Source organism: Ahaetulla prasina, chromosome 5 (assembly GCF_028640845.1).
Source record: "Ahaetulla prasina isolate Xishuangbanna chromosome 5, ASM2864084v1, whole genome shotgun sequence".
NCBI classification, from domain to species: Eukaryota; Metazoa; Chordata; class Lepidosauria; order Squamata; family Colubridae; genus Ahaetulla; species Ahaetulla prasina.
This window is the reverse complement of record NC_080543.1, coordinates 103,213,764-103,233,807: the sequence shown is the minus strand read 5'-3', so window position 1 is coordinate 103,233,807 and position 20,044 is coordinate 103,213,764. Positions and strand designations below refer to the sequence as shown.

At 35.6% G+C, this 20,044-nt stretch overlaps 1 protein-coding gene across 3 annotated transcripts in view; it reads right to left on the bottom strand.

The window, feature by feature from the left end:
- Positions 1-3,633: 3,633 nt before the first annotated feature.
- Positions 3,634-20,044, bottom strand: part of ANKRD10 (ankyrin repeat domain 10) — a 35,374-nt gene continuing 18,963 nt past the window's right edge. For 2 of the 3 annotated variants that reach the window (XM_058186636.1, XM_058186637.1), the window contains 3 exons: positions 10,153-10,376; positions 7,859-7,954; positions 3,634-4,429 (listed from right to left, as the gene is read on the bottom strand). In XM_058186636.1, the coding sequence (XP_058042619.1) occupies positions 3,975-4,429; positions 7,859-7,954; positions 10,153-10,376 (775 nt within the window). In that variant the 3' untranslated portion in view covers positions 3,634-3,974. Of the gene's footprint in view, positions 4,430-7,716; positions 7,955-10,152; positions 10,377-20,044 lie in introns of all 3 variants that reach the window. The other variant, XM_058186638.1, reaches the window with a different exon arrangement.

Sequence of the window (20,044 nt, the reverse complement as noted above, 5' to 3'; positions counted from 1 at the left end):
AGACATTTGTTTGACTGCAGCTTTCGACAGCATGACTCTGAGATTTCAGCAACTTTGAGACATAATATCTCCGGCAATATTTTGTTGAGAGAAACAAAACTTGGCCATCTTGTACAACTTGTGCTCTATTAAACAAAATAATAAAAACATTCTCATGAGCAATCTCCATGTAGATAATTGGGAGCAAAATTGGCTGAAAATGACTGCGGTGCGAAAAAAGGGTAAAGTTTGGCTTCTTGTAACTCTGGAAGGAAAGGTATGAGAAATGTGAAACTTTGTGCGTAATACCTTAGCAACACAAGGTTGTTGAATATAAAATTTCATTCTCCTACTGCTTTCCAATAGTTCACAAATTGAGTGTAAAGTTGATGGTTTTTGTAAAAATGCCAAAAATAGGGTATTTTCAGCCCACTTTTACAAAAGAAGACCTTCTGGAAACTCTGTTAAATCATTCTCATTAGAAAGAGCATGTTTCAACCCCCCTAAAAAAGTAGAGTTGGTGTTACATCGCTGACATATAAAGCCCTAAAAATAGGGACAAAGTGAAGGACGTATGGCAACGTCACATCCATTCTATTATTGTTTCGTCTTTTTGTTTGATATAGACATCATTACTACTATTATATTGCATTGGTCCATGGTGACATTGTCACTACCAGTTCAGACACTTGACCCAGCAACCCCATCGCCATAGGGGGCACACCTGATAGCCATGCAACACCAGCCATGGATGGGTTTCTTGGTTCAGGATCCCAAGCCTGTAGTTTGGTTTCTTCCTCGAGGTTCCAAAGCCTTGTATGGGTATCTGTCTGGTTCGCAAGCCGGCAATTGGGCAGCTTATCCTAGGTTCCCAAGCCTAAAGTGGGTATCTTATATGGTTTCCAAACTAAAGTCCATACTGTTCGTATGAACTGCCAAATTCCAACGATCTCTTATTATTGAATTTACACGCCACGTTCTTTAGCATCGCTTCTGGGAATTGACGATGTTAACCTGACGATGTAACTGAAGGCGCTGGAAGCATGCAAATAAGATGTGGTTCTGGAAACCAACAAATATCTTGTATTTCAGCTAATAAAATGAATGAGCAGGGCCTCGCAGATGCATAAATGTTACCAACGCATCGTTTTGTTCAATAGAAATTTCCACGACATTGCCTACCCACCATTTTTTTGTCATAAATGCAGGCAACATAATAACTGGGAAATAGGTTGGACAATTTTAAATTTGGATTGACAATATTGGACATTTTGGCCACAAAGTTAATTGTGTCATTTGAAACTTTGCTGACAGAAATTGAATTTGAACCAACTGGCACAAACTGGTGATGATCTTTTGTGCCAGCTACTGTGCTGCTAACTTTCCATCTTTCTCTTTGGAACGTAGATATATTTGATTCCGTGAATGTTTCTGTCGCAAAAGTTGAACAGATCTGTTGGCATCAGTATTTGGTCGGTTGATGGTTGCTGGAGCAGCCAAACGTTTAGTTGTGCCACCAACTCCACTGTATGGTGATTTGGTTAAACATTCAGACTTAAATATATGTTTCAAAAGAATCAAAGCAAGCAGAATGCTGCGATATGAACCTCATCAAATACGCTCTGCGCATGCACAGAAGCTTCTGCTCATGCACAGAAGTGGTGTGCACGTGAGGGAACCAGTAGCAAAGGTAAGTGAAACCCACCCTTGGGCCACACCCCTACTTGTTGAATCTCCTAGCATATTTTGGAGGTTTCATGCCAACCAAAAATACTGAGTTCTCTTGCTAGGCAACGATGGGTGTCCCCACTTTCTTTGTAATATATATTCTTCCTTTGCTGGAGGAAATGTAAATCAGAATCCCTTTTGCTGATAATACATTAGTAGTCCAATCAGTGCATATTTTTATTTATGTGCCTTAAGTGAGCAGTTTCAGAAATATTCATGCAGATTTTAAGACAAATCTGAAAGCAGCTTGGATAAGCATAGCCAAGGATAATCAGTCTTTTAATTGGAACTTTACTGAAAAAAACCCGACCTGAATCTGCTCCCCTTTTCTCAACACGTCCCATCAATCTGTTTTCTTTTTCTAAGAGCCCAGATTATGAATTGTTTTCATTTTAAACTCAGAACCTTTTTCTTTCTGCTGGATTAAAATGAGCAGATGGATGATTTGAACAAAGGTTATATAATATAATCATTTTTTTCCTAATTAATAATCATGCAAAGTATACACATCCAAAAATACAGTAAATACCAGTCCGAGCTAAATGTTTTGATAACCTAAATCCTCTTTTCAGTAGCCAGCCTTCCCCTCACCTCTTTTAAGAATTAGTTCCACTCAATTCATCACAGCTGTCCTTTCATTCTCTTCTGTTCATCTTTACTTACAAAAGCCACCCAATGAGTTTCATGACTGAACATATTGTAGCTTTGACTGAAGGTTTGGCAAGTCAAAATATCCCAGGAATAGAATGGTTACTTTAATGGAAGTTGTGGAGATTGTTAGTCTTGTATCTATTGCTTTTGCAGAGAACATTAGGGTTTTTTTTAGTCATGATAATGGGCCTATCGTTGATTAGCAGAGCAACCCTAATTATTAGATAGCCATGTACAAAAGGTTTTGACATTGCTTTGGTGATTCAGCTTTGAGTAACAGTTGTTAATCCGAAAGGCTTGAAGAATTGAGAGAAGAGGGGAGAGAAGACTGCAATCCAATGCATAATATATCTTTCATCACAGCAGTCTCCAATCTATTTCTGTCTAGATTAGGTGAGCTTCAGCTCAGTGTCACAACCAAGGATAAGGCAGAGCTTTATTTGATATTAATAGTTGGCGATTTTTCCTTTTGAAAGGAAATTATAAGGTGCACTTCAAAATTTAATTAGGTAGCAGACAAAAAAACAAATACTGCTACTGTGCAAAAATATAGTGCAATATGTTTTATTTTCTAATTCAATTTGTAAAGGTCCCTTTAGAAACAGAAAAACACACATATCAGTTTGTTTTTAAACACTTCATTCATCTTAATTTTATGCAAATCACAGAAGAATTGTTACAAAGCTTTTGAAGTATACATGTAGATAGAATTTATACAACTGACCTTTTCAAATTCAATCAATATATGATACTGAATTTGTTGAAAAATGAAATAAATGGCCACTACTTTTAACTGGAAATGCAATATTTTAAAGTTACAAAGCAATGTTGTTTTAAAAAGTAAATCCATGCATTTAATAAAATAAAGTTGAAAGCTACTGACGACATTTTAACAATTTTTATAGCTTATAGTGTCAAAATGCCATTCTGTGAACTATGGTAAGATGTTTACCTTCAGTGAGCAAAAAGTATTTCAAATTTATTCTGTTAATTGTAGAACATGACCCTATTTTCCCCATCTTACAATACAAAAGGTTAACATTTATCAAAAAGTAGGGCAAGCTGATGTTAGCTTTGACATTACGAATTAAAACATGTAAAGCCTCATCTTTGCTTCAGTTTAAGCAGTTATTAACCTGATCCAAGAAAATTCACTTCCTTTTGAAAACTGAGCAAACACATAAAATCATTTTTGCTGCCACCACCCACTCCTTGCATAGTCAAAACTGGCACTGATATTGCTTACCATAGTCTCAACAGAAAATGTTAAATCAAAACACCTTCGTTTGCTAATATCAAAATGAACTAATCTACACAGTTTAGTTTTTAGAAAGGTTTGATGAAAGTGAAAACATTCTAAAAGTTCTTATAGCAAATAAAAAAATATAAAACTAGACCTTGTCATAAAAAACAAACATTCTATTGTAAAATTAGCTATTAATATAACTAATGAACCTGACACATGCAAAATTAGAAGCATAAGGCTGTTGTGTCAAATGCTTTTAGTAATATGTAACAAAAAAAATCCTGCATCTTCAGGTGTTGCCATCCTAATCCCATTATTTGTATTACTATTTCAAAGTATATTAACATCCAGAAAATGTGTCTTTAATAATTCAGGAACCATGATAAAGATACATTGTACCTAGAACAGTATTATCATACTTTTCTGCAACTTTAATCAAACTGGAATGCTCAATAACGCTGTTAAATTCAGGAATACTTTCAGCTGTATCCCCAAAACCATGGTAGTGTCCATAGTGCAATGTATCTCCAAGGTCATCCAACCATGGGGGCCTATTTGAAACAAGGCTACTTGGGCTTCCATTCAGATGTAAAGAACCACACATATCAGAAGCATTTATAACTTTTGCTGGTTCCTCAACACTATGGTCATCACTGATTATACCGTTATGATCAGAGATTAGTGTATTAGGTACTATCAATGTTAGGCATTCTTCACGCCTGGAACTCAATCCATTGAGCTGAGGTGGGGAAGTGAAGTCCAAATGTCCATTGATGATATTTCCATTTGCCAATGCTTTCAATATGGAGTTACTGCAATTCATATCTGTATTAAGAAATAGACCCGTCAAGCACAAATTGACTCAAAATAAAAGCCATCTTCTCTATACTTTTTTAAAAAAATCTATAAATTGGACATCTCTTAGGTCAAACTTATATTTTAGATCTTAACCAGTTTCTTTATATATCGGACATGTGTATCTGAGGAATTTTTGAAAACTGTATAGCTACTTAGCTTTTCAAATGAAGAAAATAATCTAATCCAGGCATAATGCAATACATACTTGCTTAACAGTATGCTCCATCAAACACAATGGGTTTATCCCAAAGGTACTTTTCCAAAAGGCAACTAGACCTTCTTGGTTTTTCCCCCCCGAAACGTTTCGCTTCTCATCCAAGAAGCTTCTTCAGAAGAAATGAAGAAGCTTCTTAGATGAGAAGCAAAATGTTTTCAAAGAAAGAAAAGAAGTCCAGTTGCCTTTTGGAAAAAGCACCTTTGGGATAAGCATGACACAAATGATTGAGAATCCCCATAGACACAGTGGGTTTATGTTAAGTAACTGTGCCTAGGGTAAACTGTATGCATATTTCCAACAGTTATTGTTAGTATGTACATCATACAAAGCTGCAAGAGGTATTTGGGGATAAAGGACATAGATACAGGTAGCCCTGGACTTAGGACTAGTTGCTTAATGGATATTTGAAGTTATAATGACCTGAAAAAGGGGACCTACGATCCAGATATGAAGTTTTGACTGTTGCGTCCCCTCTGTGGTTATGTGACCGAATTCCACAAGCTTGGCAAGATGGATCCATTTAGAGTTGTTTGCACCATCTTGAGGTTATGTGGCCATGTTTTAACAGTTTTTACCAAAACCCAGAATTTCCTTTTTTTGGGGGGTGGGGTGGGGGGCAGGGGCACAACTGCACTCATAGTGAACCATGGGTTTACTTAATGACTGCTGCAAAAAAGGTCATAAAATCAGGTTGGTCATGTGACTGACCTGTTTTACAATCATCACGACACAGGACTGTAATGGACAGACTCCATTACTGTTGTGTCAAGGACTACCTGTAATGTTAAGTGCAATTTTAAATGCTATAAAATCTTTGTTTTATAAGGTTTAATAGATACTAAACTTGTAAATAGTACGGTTATTTTAAGTTCAGGCTACAATACGCATAACAATAGTTATGAAAATTCTTGGATTCCTACAATTATGAAAAATGTTGTAAAAATTCAAGAATGGTTATGCAGTGTGTAATCAGCAATTTTATTTAAAATAAAAAGCAAAATGAAACCATCTTTAGAATACAATCTGTACAATATTCCAAAGTGCCATTTACATACTACCCCAATAAATCAATCATGAATGCAATAATAATATCACAGACATAATGTACTTTAATGCACTAAATTGGACATTTAATGGGACTAATTCATAGATAGGGCATGAAAATATTAATGTTGTCCTAGAAAACCTCTTTGCAAGAAATAATAAAATGTACAGAAAAAGTAAAGCTATGTTTGGTAAGTCGCTATTTTTTTAAAAAATGTCTTGTTCTATTTATGAAAGGTATTTTTTGTTTAGCAGAATTTGGATTTATTTTTGCAAAGTGCTAACTTTTATTAATACTTTCAGCTTCAGTACAGCAAGTGCATAAGTAATTTGTGATATCAGCATTTTACCTCAATGGGACCATTTAATGTCAAAGGCCACAATTTATTCAACCAGTCTACTGCTTTGGTTTTTCCTGTTAGATAACCTTGTTATGCCATTAAAGGTAGCCTTTATGAGTTACGATTGCCAATTCTGTTTTGATTTACAAACCATAGTTTTTAATGGATCAGTAAGCCGGTTCATTTAGCAAATTCTACTAATAGCAGATAAGTAGCATTTAATATATTGGATGTTTAAGTTGTAAGAAATTTTAAATGCTATAGGAAAGGTATTCAACAGGCAAAATATGCTAGTAGTTTTTTCCTCAACATTTATATAAAATTCTTGCCTAACATAAAGGCATTTCAAATGAGAACAATTATTATATTGAAATTACTTGAAAACAGTAGAAATCTTAATTTTATTTTAAAAAAACATATGTAATCTAGTACTCTCTGCCTGAATGGTTTAGCTGAGCCCTAATTATTTTTAAGTAAATGCATATGGGTTTCTGACTCAGCTACCATTCAGATAATCTCTTCAATTATATACCAAAATGACTTAGTTATCCAATTTGTATAATGGTCTTATACTATACAAATTGGGAAAATTATCGGTAAATAAAAATATTAAAATTTACAGATAAAATCATACACCAATGTGAGTCCTATTAAAATGATAACTACCACCATTTTAATAGTGATTCAGAATCTTGTGTTTAGTATAGATTCAGAATCTTATGTTTAGCATAGCAACTATACTTCATTGACTCCATCAAGGTGTGCAGTCTTCTCCACCCCAAAGAAGAAAAAAAATTACCAACAGTTTTCACATAAATTAAAGTTGTTTTTTTAATCAATGGTGTGATTGAAAACAAGACACTGCTCAATTTGCAGCCATATCAGAATATTTTTTGATGAACTTAATCATGGATACTTTCCCCTCCCATCCCAATTTCCATTTTTCTGGCCAAAAAAACTCATGGGGAGAACAAACTACACATGGCATATTCCCAATGAAAACACTATCACCCATTTGTACCTAGAATTAATTAAAAGCAAATCCCAAATATATGATCACAACCCATAGTTGACTCATTTAGTTTGGCTTGAATGAACTCTTTTGAACTGAGAATATTCTGAATGTAAGTACTCACCTTTGAAAAGTAAAAATAAATATTAATTACTAATGATATTAATATGGATGGCACTTTCTTTAGTTTTCAAACAGAAATTTCGGACTGTCGATGACTGAAATTAATTCAGTTAACATTAGCAGGAAGCTAAAAGGAAATATGTTTTAATGCATATGGAATAACTTGGGAACAAAACTGGTAGCACTTGTAGAGCTTTATTTGAGATACTAAAACTTGTCGTATGATTATGTAGGCAGTGCAATTAGCTTTTTATTTAATCATAATAAATAACTGTTGTGTTAATCAAGCTATGAAGGTTCTTTTTAAAAAAGCAATACTCTGTAATCAAGGCACATGGCATGCATGTTTAACTCAACACTGGCAATAATTTACACCTGAAACCAACACTTTCAAAATCTTACAAACACCTTCTACAAATATCCATGCTAATTAGGAAGCTTTAAGGTACTTTAGCCTTAAAATAGCTTACGAGTTTGGACATATTCAATAAGGTAAAGCTATAGATAAAATGCATACTGATTCTTGCAACAACAAGGGGTTTGCATTGCGGAAACGGTGTAAATTTCAATCCTTTTGGGTTCAACAGAATCATTCTTCTGTTTTTTTTCTTCAACCATGTGAATGATCTTGTGGTTAACAGGAAACTCTTGTCTCCCACCTGATATAAGAGCAAACTCTCTATCAACATGCATATTGTTAGCATCCTCTTCATTTCCTCCATTTGTCATTGGTATTAGGCCATCAAAACTTTGATCTGTTTAAGAAAAAACATATTCAGAACAGTACATAACTTATTAAACCAAAATAAAAAATTTACGCCTCTATAAAAACAGGGACAACACCGATGTTTTGGGCAGGTGATGTTTGAAAAGTCTTGAGGGTCAATCTCGAATCTCGCTTCTACTAGTCTATCTCCCAAGCCATTAGAAATCTTGAACTCTACCTACCTCAGCATATTTATTTGCTACGTCAAGGTTTGTAAACAATTATTATTATTATTATTATTTATTTGATTTTTATACCACCCTTCTCCCGAAGGACTCAGGGCGGTGTACAGGCAAAAGTAAAAACAGACAATACAAGATACAGTTTAAAATGCAAGTTAAAAAACTTATTATAATTGGCCTAAAACTTTAAAATGTATAAAAAACTAAAACCCCATTTAAAAATTAGTAGTAGAAAATTTAAAATCAATAAAATTTAAGCCAGCCCCGCGCGAATGAAAAGATATGTCTTTAGTTCGCGGTGAAAGGTCCGAAGGTCAGGTATTTGGCGTAAACCCGGGGGAAGCTCGTTCCAGAGTGTGGGAGCCCCCACAGAGAAGGACCTTCCCCTGGGGGCCACCAGCCGACATTGCTTGGCGGACGGCACCCTGAGAAGTCCCTCTCTGTGAGAGCGTACGGGTCGGTGGGAGGCATGTGGTAACAGCAGGCGGTCCCGTAAGTACCCAGGCCCTAAGCAATTACTCTTTTATAGCATGTTTTATTCAAAATTGGTCACCTGAATGTACTGACTGTATTGATAATTTCAGAATGAGAGATACTTAATAGCGCATTTTTCAGATTTGCTGTAAATATAATTTATTCAATTTCTATAGCCGCTCAACTCAACCAAGTGTCTCTGGGAGGCTTTCAGTTCTAAAGTTATAGAACTATTAAAACAATGTAAAAACATTAAAACAAAAATATCCATAATATACCCTATTTCCCCCCAAATAAGACATCCCCTGATAATAAGCCCAATCGGGCTTTTGAGCGCATGGCAATAAGGCCAAGCGCTTATTTCAGGGTTCAAAAAAATATAAGACAGGGTCTTATTTTCGGGAAAACATGGTAAATAACTATTAAAATGATGTAAAAACACTAAAACAATGAAAACCCACAATATAAATTAAGTATTAATCAAGTAAAGCCAAGTAATAATTGCTTAACCCATTCAGGCCTGGATACATAACCAAATTTTTAAAGCTTTGCGAAAAGCCAACAGGATTGGGGCCATTGTAATCTCCAGAGGACAATATTTCATAAGGTAGGGTCTACAGGAGAAAAAGACCAGTCTTCTCATTTCCGCTAGTAGGTAGTCTTTGACTGATTGGATCTGCAGCATGCCCAATCGGTTGGATGAGTAGAAACTCATGGAAAAAGATGGTCCTTCAGGAAACCCTATCCCAAGTCATGTAGGGATTTAAAGATGACAACCAGTATCTTGAAACACACTGGCAGCCACTGCACCACATAGAGTTTTGTTACATGTACTGTGTAGCTGGCACCATTTATTACCTGTACAGCCACATTTTCCAGCAATTGGAGTTTCTGAATGCTAGAGCATGTTACAGTAATCTAAGTGGGAGGCTACAAAGACATAAGTGAAAGTGAACAGGGACTCCCAGTCCAGAAATGGGCACAACTGAGCTGTGAAACTAGGAGGACCACCCTGCACTGGATCTGTCTGAGATAGTGCCACCCATCCAGAACTAGCGATGGAAGAACCTTATCTCTGGAAGGTCCAAATACCCGTAGCCATTGAGCCCCAGGGTGAAATCCAGCAGGTTCTGGAGAACTGGTAGTGGAAATTTTGAGTAGTTTGGAGAACCGGCAAATACCACCTCTGGCTGGCCCCAGAGTTGGGTGGGAATGGAGATTTTGCAATATCCTTCCCCCAGGAGTGGGGAGGGAATGGAGATTTTGCAGTATCCTCCTGCCACGGCCACCAAGCCACACCACACCCAGCCACGCCCACAGAACCAGTAGTAAAAAAAATTTGGATTTCACCACTGATTGAGCCTGTTGTTCCCATACAGACCCAAACAGCCTCCAGACATCCACAGCATCACTCAAGTAGAGATATAAAGCTGAAAATCATTCATATATTGATCTCACTCCAAACTGAAGGATTACCTCACCTACTATTGCCATTTTTCAACTGGAGTGAAACAAATCTCCAAAGTCTCACCTTCAGTTCTAGCTTTCTTCATTCCAAAATTGTTCATGTCTTCAAAAGATCGTTTTCGACTAGGCCCTCTTTGACTAGTATTCTGATGGACCCCATTTAAGGTGCCATTGCTATAGAAATGGTTCAATGGGTAGTTCTGAAGGTTGAAGAGCAATTGAGCACATTCTTGGAAGCCCTGGGTATGGGCAAGATCTGCTGCTGTCAGGCCACTGGCATTTCGTAAGCTGTACAATACAAATATATTGAATTATACCCCATAATAAAAATATTATGGTGACTGCTGCTGATTTTACTAATTCTGAAGGTGAGCGTTTTTTTTTTCCAATTTCCCCAGTAAGGGAATTTAAGCTATCCAGTTTAAAATTATATCACTAATCTTTTGAGCACATATCTGCATTCTATGCAAAATATGGGAAGCAGTACAATTAAGAATAATTATGTGCCATAAAAATTCCTACTTAAGTGCCTGAAATTGCTAAAATGTCTTGCCTGCAGCCTGAAGCATCTCACCTTTACACAAACTTCAGACATTTGATCCAACTCCTGTCTTATATCATCTTATTTGATTAAAAGGAATTATCTGTAAATAAATATTCAAAATAATTGTTATAAGAGTCCGCAGCATTCTAGAATTTCATACTACAAAAATATTTCAGTTCTTCTTAACAATAAAAAGTAGGTATGCAGGTGTATATCTTGCCAATGTTTATGTTTTGTACTAAGCTGGCAGCTTATATCAAAGTTTGTGACATCATAAGTGGTAGAATATTATTTGGTTCTTTGAAGCATTATTGTAGAAGATATATTAAGATGTTGAGCTTTAAAACAGAAATTATTCAGGCAGTTATCTGAACAATTCAATACTTGTTGAAAACGTGACATAACAGACACATACTGTATATATAGGTAGAACAAAGAATAGCACAGTGAACAGTTATTTTTTTCCCCAATTACAAAATCCTGTGCCTTGTATATCTCTTCTATAAATCATGTAGCATAAGCAACAAGGTATATTATTAGAACGAGAAAACAGACTGTTGAGGTTATTTACGAAATAAGAGAAGCAAGTGTCTGGAATATAGTATTAATACACGCTTAATTCAAAGTGCAAAGAGATTTAGAAAGAATTCTGAGATGGGAATGTTTCAAGCCAAGAAGTCATTATTAATGAAAGTGACTTTAATTTTTTGAAGCAATCTGGGAATTGGTCAAGAAACCCAGAAACTTATCAAATTCAGGCCGGCAAACACCTCTAATCTCAAGAGATTCTAAGACGGAAGCTGTAGATGAAAGCCAAGACCATCAGCTCTGTACTAAAAGTCAGCTGAAACATCTATTCTAATTCTGAAAAAATTCTAAGACCAGTCTATATAGCTAATGAGCAATGTTAAGGAAGCCATTAGAGAGAAGATGGAGAATTATTCATAAATTCTCTTGCTCAATGGCGAACCAAAGTTTTCAAGAAATGGTAAGAAATACAACAAAGAAGTCTGAGGAACATACTATTAATAGACTTACTAAAATTATTTACAGCAGCAGCAAGAATCTTGTAATGGAAGGCTGTGGAACTGTTAAAACAATTAAAAGAAATGTTAAAAGTTGATCAAAATATTGAGAAACTGCTCTGAACGAATTCTTTGTCTATCTTTCCATATATACCCTGTTCCCCCAAAATAAGACATCCCCTGATAATAAACCCAATCGGGCTTTTGAGCGCATGGCAATAAGGCCAAGTGCTTATTTCAGGGTTCAAAAAAAATATAAGACAGGGTCTTATTTTCAGGGAAACATGGTAGGGCAGATACTAGTGCCTGGATTAATATTTTAAAGAAGGAAACGATAGACCAAGACAATAATCATGATAGATGGGATTATGAAATCTGTAGAAAACAAAACTCATTTGAACGCTTGCATGATTGATGTGAATGACATTAATAATGTTGTGCCCCCCCCTCCCGGGGCCAACAGAGCTGGAAACAGAGTCAGACAGTGAGGAGGTTGGGGAGGAACTTGGGCCAGTCCTGGGGGCTGGGGAAAGCTTGGATGACGGCTCTGCATTGGAGGCAGAGAAGGGGCCAAGGCCATCTGATAGTTATGTACAGCCTCCGGAGTCTGACATCAGCAAGGCAGAAGAACAGCCTGTTCCTAGTGTGCGCATGTGCAGAGCTGCCAGATGACAAGAACAATTAAGAAAACAGGATCGACTTTGGAGTAAGGCTTGGAGACGATTGGCCCCCTCCATAAGACATAAAAGAAGAGCGAATGGGACATGAGCTTTTGCAGGAAGCAATTAGTTCATTTGGCCAATTCAAGATTTGCAAGTGACGCTGTGCCAAGTTTGCCCTTGCCCTGTGTCTGGAAATTAGCTCTCTGGCAGCGTTCCACGTGAGATAAATGAGTGTTGATAACCTTCCTCTGAAAGACTGTTTATCAAGCCTTGGGGACTGTAAATGAAAGTAATTTACAGTCGTATAAATAAAAGAGGTTTTATGGGACTTAGACTTTGCTTCATGCTTTCTAAGGAAGCCTAGGTCAGAACAAATAAATACAGTTTTGATAGCACCAAAAATCTTTCAAAATTGAGAGAATGAGCTTTAAAATATTTAATACCGCTGACATAAGAAAGAATAAAACTTCCTACTTTTTGTCAGAGACTAGTTTTGATCTGGGAAGGAATTATGGACTGATGCTGCATAAAGAAAATTATCAATTCATCAGGCAGCTGAAATGAAAAATGAAATTGCCAATACTGCAGTATATTTACACCTAGATAAAGCAATCTATCTACTCTGGTCAGTTCTTCAAAACAACTGCAAAGCAAAAATCAAGATACCAGTGACCAGTAAAATGGCCAACAGAATGGAGCCACTTTCTATGAGGAAAGAGTTCAACAACTGCAACGTAAACCTTGGTGGGAAAAGAAGTGGGAGGGGTGGATATGATAGAAGTATGTACACTCAGTGACAAAGAAAGCAGATGGATGATTTTTCTGTTTTCAAACAGAGGAGTCCACTGAAATGAATGATAGGAAGTATTAAAGTCAGAGCAAAAGGAATTCATCATACAGTGCAGTAACGAATTCCCAAAAGAGATGATAACCACTACTGTGAATGGTTTAGAAAAAGGGTTAGGTAAATTAGTACAATAGAAGATTATGAAGTAGCCATATAGTTTACCTATAACTTCTAAAGATAGAGCATCTTGGTACAGTGGTTAAGGCACCAGGCAAAAACTGGGAGACTGGGTTTTAATCCCATTTTAGGAACAAAACCCACCTTCTCTCAGCCCTAGGAAGAGAAGGCAATGGCAAATCACTTCTGAAATCTTGTCAAGGAGACTTGATCAGGGAGTTGCTTGGAATCAATATTAACTTGAAAAAACAACAACAACAACAAACACACCAGCTTTCTAAAGTTAGGGTAGATCTCCTAGGCAGATCTGATACGGAATCAGAAATAAAATTGTTTCAAAGTTGTATTAAGACTGAAATTTATTTCAGAAAATGGAATTCAAAAATAAGTAGGCTCCCTGCCAAAGATCAACAAAGAGGAAGTAGTTTTTCTTTTATACAATTTCCCTTATTTCTAATGGTAAAGAGAAGAAAGTTTGAAAGTAGTAGTTTAAATACAGTAACTGGGAATGACAAAGGTTTTTGATAGCAAGCAAGAATCTGTGATAGGCTTTTTCTCCCTATTAAATATGAAGGCAATTTTTATACCAAGGTACATAGAAGAGATGCCAAGTGAATGAAATTAGTATACTATAAATAAACATTAATTCAATCCAAATTCAGATCTGAACAATAAGCTTAGACAGGAAAGACAAACACCCATATCATAATATAAATCTATACACACACACACCACATACATCTCCTGGCGATCCATTTATCTTTTCTTGTTAATATAAAAGGTAGATTAATACAAAACAGGCCTTAAAGGCAGAATAACTGGTTTTTGTTCATTAAGCTTTACCCTCCCAAAAAAGGTTAAAAGAAATCTGGCAAAAATTTCTTGAGATCAATTCTTCTCATTCAAACTTAGGTTTCTTCAAAAATGTGGACTTTGATATGGACTAGACATTATTATATAATATTATATAATATAATAGTATAACATTTAATACAGATTTAACAAAAATAACTTTTAGGTAGGAATAGAAAGATTTTTTAAAAATTTGGTAGTATGGAGTTTATCTAAAACTGGCTTAAGAGAACAGCGTATTAAAGAAACACAGCATATATAGGTAGTCCTCAATTTACAACCATTCAAAATTACAGCAGCATTGGATAAAGTGACATGGCAGATCCTTGCACTTAGTCACTGCAATATCCCCATGGTCACATGATCAAAATTCTGGCACTTGGCAGCTGGCATGTATTTGTAACATTTGCAGTGTTACAAATCAGTCATGTGATCACCATTTACAACCTTCCCAGCTGGCTTCTGACAAAAAGTCAATGGAGGAAGCCAGATCTGCTTAATGACCATGTGATTCATTTAACAATTGCTGTGATTTGTTTAACATTTGTGGCAAAGAAAGTTGTAAAATTGGGTGTGACTTATTTAACAACCACCTTGCTTAGCATTGGGAATTCTGGTCCCAATTGTGGTAGTAAATCGAGGATTATCTGTATCAAAATTCAGTACTCAGGGGGTTGAACTACCCATTTGGAAGTGGCACAATACTTAATTTGCTAATCCAAAGAATTACTCTAGTATTTATACCACTGTATAGTATTATATCCTGTGCTATTAAGAAAATACTGCAGGTAAATTAGGCTGTTGTAAGTGAGCACAGATTGTGGATAGTAACTGCTAAACAGCAGCAACTTACAAAAAGGTTTTCTTATGTTTTGGGGGGGGAAAGTAAGTAACAAGAAGAGGAAGAAAAGATAAAAATCTGCACTTTTCAAATAGAAAAGAGCCAACTGGAGGAAAGAACAAAACCTAGTTACTCAGATATGTTGAATAGGTAACTGTGATACATGATAAAAAGATTTCATCTGATTTAAAATGTCTATTCTTCTGATCTTTAGCAGTGATGTGCATGTATACCTTGGTTTCCAGTACTAAGGGCAACTTTGATAGCGACTTCTCTCCCAGTTTGCCTCATCCACATTCCTCGTGGTAATGTGCTGCTCCCAGAGACTTCATGTCTATGGTTATTCTTGGCAAGAGATCTTCTCATCTGTGGTCTCACTCTTCTTCTGTTTTGGGTTTCCACTTAGCTATGTCCCCATGACATCCATTCTAAGGTCATGATTCATTTGAGACTGTTATAATATTATAAACCAGCTATTAAAGGATGGCAGTGATGAAGCATATAGTATTTAGAACATAAAATGTGCAATGCTCTCAGCTAAAAACAGATTCATCAGCAGTTCCAATTCCTATTAAAATTATCAACAGACATCCTTTGACTATATTAGGAACTTTTATCTTAAACGTAGATGTTTGATGTTAACCTCACAATTTCAACTGTTAACAAGCTGCTGTTTATTATATAGGGATACTATTACCTTTCAATAATGAAAGAATTAAAAGTCGTATATGAAGCCAGTCTATAATGAATTCTCTTTCTAAAACTAAGATTGCAGAGCACAAATTACTTTGATTAGGAACGGTAACTCTGACATTGAAAAATTGCTACTTTGCTAATTATAAGAACATGACTGCAATTTCAAAGTCAACATGTTATAGTGGTGAAGGTGCTGAATTGGGGAAATACAGGTTCATGTCCACCCATGAAGTTCACTGAGTGGTTTTGGGCCAGTCCCTCTCTTAGTTTAATACACCTCATAATATTGTTGTGAGGAAGAAAAAACTGAAATAATGCAGTGCACGCAGTCTTGAGTTCCTGGAGGAAAGGCAGGATATAAATCCAATAAATCATAGGTATCCTGAAGACAGTTGTAGACAAAAAAATGTGGTAACAAATATTATTTTCCCAGAGTTTTTGGTAGTTCTCTAATGGTTTACTAAAGAAGGAGAAAGGAAAATTCATTTCACTCATACAGGTCAGCTGAAAAATTATCCACTTATAATGTCACATACTTTGAACAAAACATATCTAAAATGTTTGTCAAAAAAGGGGATGTTGAGGTTATACGAAGACTAGGCTCCAAGAATAATTTATGCAACTGCCAGAGTTCCTGCAGCTTAAAGTCTTTCTTCATTAATGTCATGAGACAATTTAAGAAAACAAAATCTCCATTCTTAATATGCTTATTTAAAAATATTCAAACTTATATTGTTAGTTTATAAATTATAAAAAGAGATACTGTAATTAGGCTAAGCAAAAGCATGCAAATCTATATATTCTATTATCTGAATTCCTAGATTAGCATTAAAACCAATCACCGCAACAAATACCTCAACAGTATGCCTTGTGTGCAGAAAGGAAGCGATACTGAACATTCAATGCCACAACTGTAAGGTTTTCGGAGAAGCACCTGTGGCAGTTTCAGCAGTTTCTATATGGAAAGCTCCCCTTTCTAGGATTACTTGAAAAAATCAAGTCAATTCGAATTACGTAGCTGTAAAACATTGACATGTGTAGTTTTTATAGTTTCAGAATCTTCTCTTTGATTTAAAAAACGGGCAATGGTGCATTAAACAGGAAACTTACATCATAAGGGATCACATATTTTGCAGGCAACATTTAGACTAAAGTTATATTAACATACATAAAGTGCAGTGGCACATAATTCATTATAATTAAGCCAACATCATGTGACCACCTTAACCATGAGACAATGCGCCTGACTCAAGGACGGACTCTCAAGCACGGATTTTCATCCTGAAGCCCAATGTAATTCTGTCAGTTCTCTGAAATGTAAACATGATATGTACTAGAAACAAATCGTCAACTCATGGCTTCTGTTACTTTAAAATTTGGCAAAATGCAAATAAAAGTGAATTTTTAACTATGCCTACATTAAAAAATAGCCAATACATGGGATTAAGCAGAACTCTTGCTACTGAAGCATTTCTTCCACAGGTCCCTCACATACTAGCATATGGGCACAAAAAAAAATCAATCAATCAATCAATTAATCAATCTAAGAAACTCTAAACTGAAAGTTTTAACCCTTTGGCATCCAAAAATAGAGAACACAACAAAGTGATCTTGAGATTATTTTAACTGTTTAAAAGACAGATTGGGAAAATCTCTCCAGAGTTGTTGCAGAAATAAACTGCACATACACAGATATTACGGTGCCATGTTTTCATTTCATATTGACTATGTCCTTTAAACTTATTCACTACTTTAACAGTAAATGGGCTACAATGTCTACTTCTCTACTTCACAATATGAATACTTATCTAACAGCTGTTTGGCTGTTTTGTATTTTTTTCAAAAGGATTCACTTTTTATTTTCCCCCAAGACTTTTATATAAATTATAAAAACTAATTTTAGATGCAAGCTTGCAAAGGTTTCACTGTCCCTGACAGTGGGACAGTGTAGTACACCTGACACTACAAGTAGAATTTAAATCTGCATTTTAGGGGGGAAAATTTCTAGCAGAAAAAGCAAATGATTTTTTTGCTGTAATACATATATATTTATGATTAATTATCCAAACTGTTACCTTTAAGAGAATATCATTTGTAATCCCTATAACAAGCCCTTCATAAAAGGGAATTGAAGGTATCAGGAATTTTGATTCTAAGGATCTTAGCAGCAAATGCTAATGATTGAAATAGTTTTCACATAAAGTTGGAATGTAGAAAAAAGAACCATTACTTCTGCAACTACACAGATAAGTCTATGAAAGTAGTGGGGGCTTGCCCAGAGCAGGAATCAGATGAAGTTGGATTGAAGGCTTCTTTAGCCAAAACTGAATTTGCAACTTCACTACCACAGATACCTGAACAAATAGTGAAATACACATATTCAGATTCAATTCTCAACTTCAGGTTAGGAATCATCATGTAAAACTAAATGAACTTAAAAGAGATAAGATAAAAATTCCTATATAAATATCCTTCAGGAAAACAGAAAATATCCGTTTTGAAAATATGTTAAATTAGCTTTTATAAAGAATTGCCGCTGAATAAGAAATAGTAATATATTAGTTAGATGAAAAGCTACTGCAGCTTTGGACCAGAATACTGAATAGAGAGGAATACCCACAAAGGAGGAGGAGTGCACTATGAAGGTGGTAGAACTTTCTGAAATGGCTAAATTGACTTGTCTGATTAGGAAAGGAACAACAGCTACTTTTATAAAAGACTGGAAAACCCTTTATGGACATTTGATTAAAATGCGTCAAAAATGAATCAGTGATACCATGCTCTGCAGATTAAAAAGGGTTGTTTATGGAAAGAAGGGAACAAAGATACGTAATTTGGGAAGGTGGCAAATGGTAATAATCAAAATCAGAAGTGATTTCGTTAGATACGTTTCCCTTGACTTAATTTCTCACTTTTTCTTTTCTCTACTTACACAAGCAAAGAAGGATATCAAAGATATTTTTTATTTGTAGTGAGCAGTGAATGAACAAATATCTTTATGACAATTTAGTGAGCCAAAATTGGAAGTGTTGGATACTAAGAAATAAGATATATTTCCCATGTATTCTTTCTCTATACTCAAAAAATAAGAAATAGATTTACTGTCTTTTACCAATAAATATATTAGAATATACAAAAAACTCCGTATTTTTAATGCTAAGGATAAGTACAATACTGTAAAAAGAGAAAGTATGGATAGTCTTAAAAGTTGGAAAGGCCAGAGAAGAGCAATGATTTTTCAAGATGATACCTAGCATTAGGAAAGTTTACTAGGAGAATTTTGCTGATCTATACATGGAATATTCTGCAAATCTTCTCATTGCAATCTATGATATAATTCTAAATAATACTTGCACTTTGAAAAATTTGCAAAGTAGCTCTTCTGGTTGATGTCGCGGCAATACAGACACAGGGAACAAGTTTCCGGGTTCCCTGTACTGACTTCTCCATGTTCGTGGGCTCCAAGAGGAGCCAAAGCCGCCCTGTAGGGGCGGTGAAGCAAAGAGGGGCAACTCTGAGAGGTCAAGGAGAGTTGCAGCTCTCCTATCGGCCCCGGGGTTCTTTCTCCCTCTCAGCCATGGCAAGAAGAGGCAGCCTAAAGATGGCCACCACCAAGCTGGGACAGCCGATGAACATTTAAGACTGGTGCTGGAGCGAAGTAGGTGAGTACTGAATGGAACTGGGGGGAAGGATTTTTTAAAAAAATTTAATCCCAAGGAACAATTCAGAACTATCTGCTCAGAATTATCTGTTAAAGGGGCGGCTAGGCATTCTAAGAAACCACCAGACCACCAAAGGAGTGAAGGAGAGAAAATAATAAACTTTGAAATTTTGAAATATATAGAAAATTGGACTCCTAAACTAGGAAGACGAGGTACTGGGAAGACATTTTAAAATGCTAGAATCGTCTATTTACAAAACTTATTCTGCTTTTATAATTCTTCTATAACTAAAAGAATGCTGGAAATGTGGTGATATTGAAATTTAACCTGAGTGCCACCTGCTGATGAAAGGGAAAATTACAAGTTTGGAAATGTCTATAGGAAGGTATGTGAAAATATCTATTTGATTACTTTTAACCATCCTATGATTACTGGACTACTGGAGACCCAATAAAAATAAGGAAGTTTTCTAACTAAAGGGACCCCTGAATGTTATACTAGAAGACTGAACTAGTAAAGGAGATGCAAAGAGGCTTTTGATAACCTCTGGGATTATCTGAATGGAACTGACTGTCAACATATGGGATATAAAGAAGTGGACTAGTGAACTTTTTGAAGTGCAATTCAAGGACAGTAAATAGTTTTTTGGACTGCTGGACAAACATTGAATTTTTTTAAAAAACAAAGTAAGATGCATTTTAAGGAAGAAA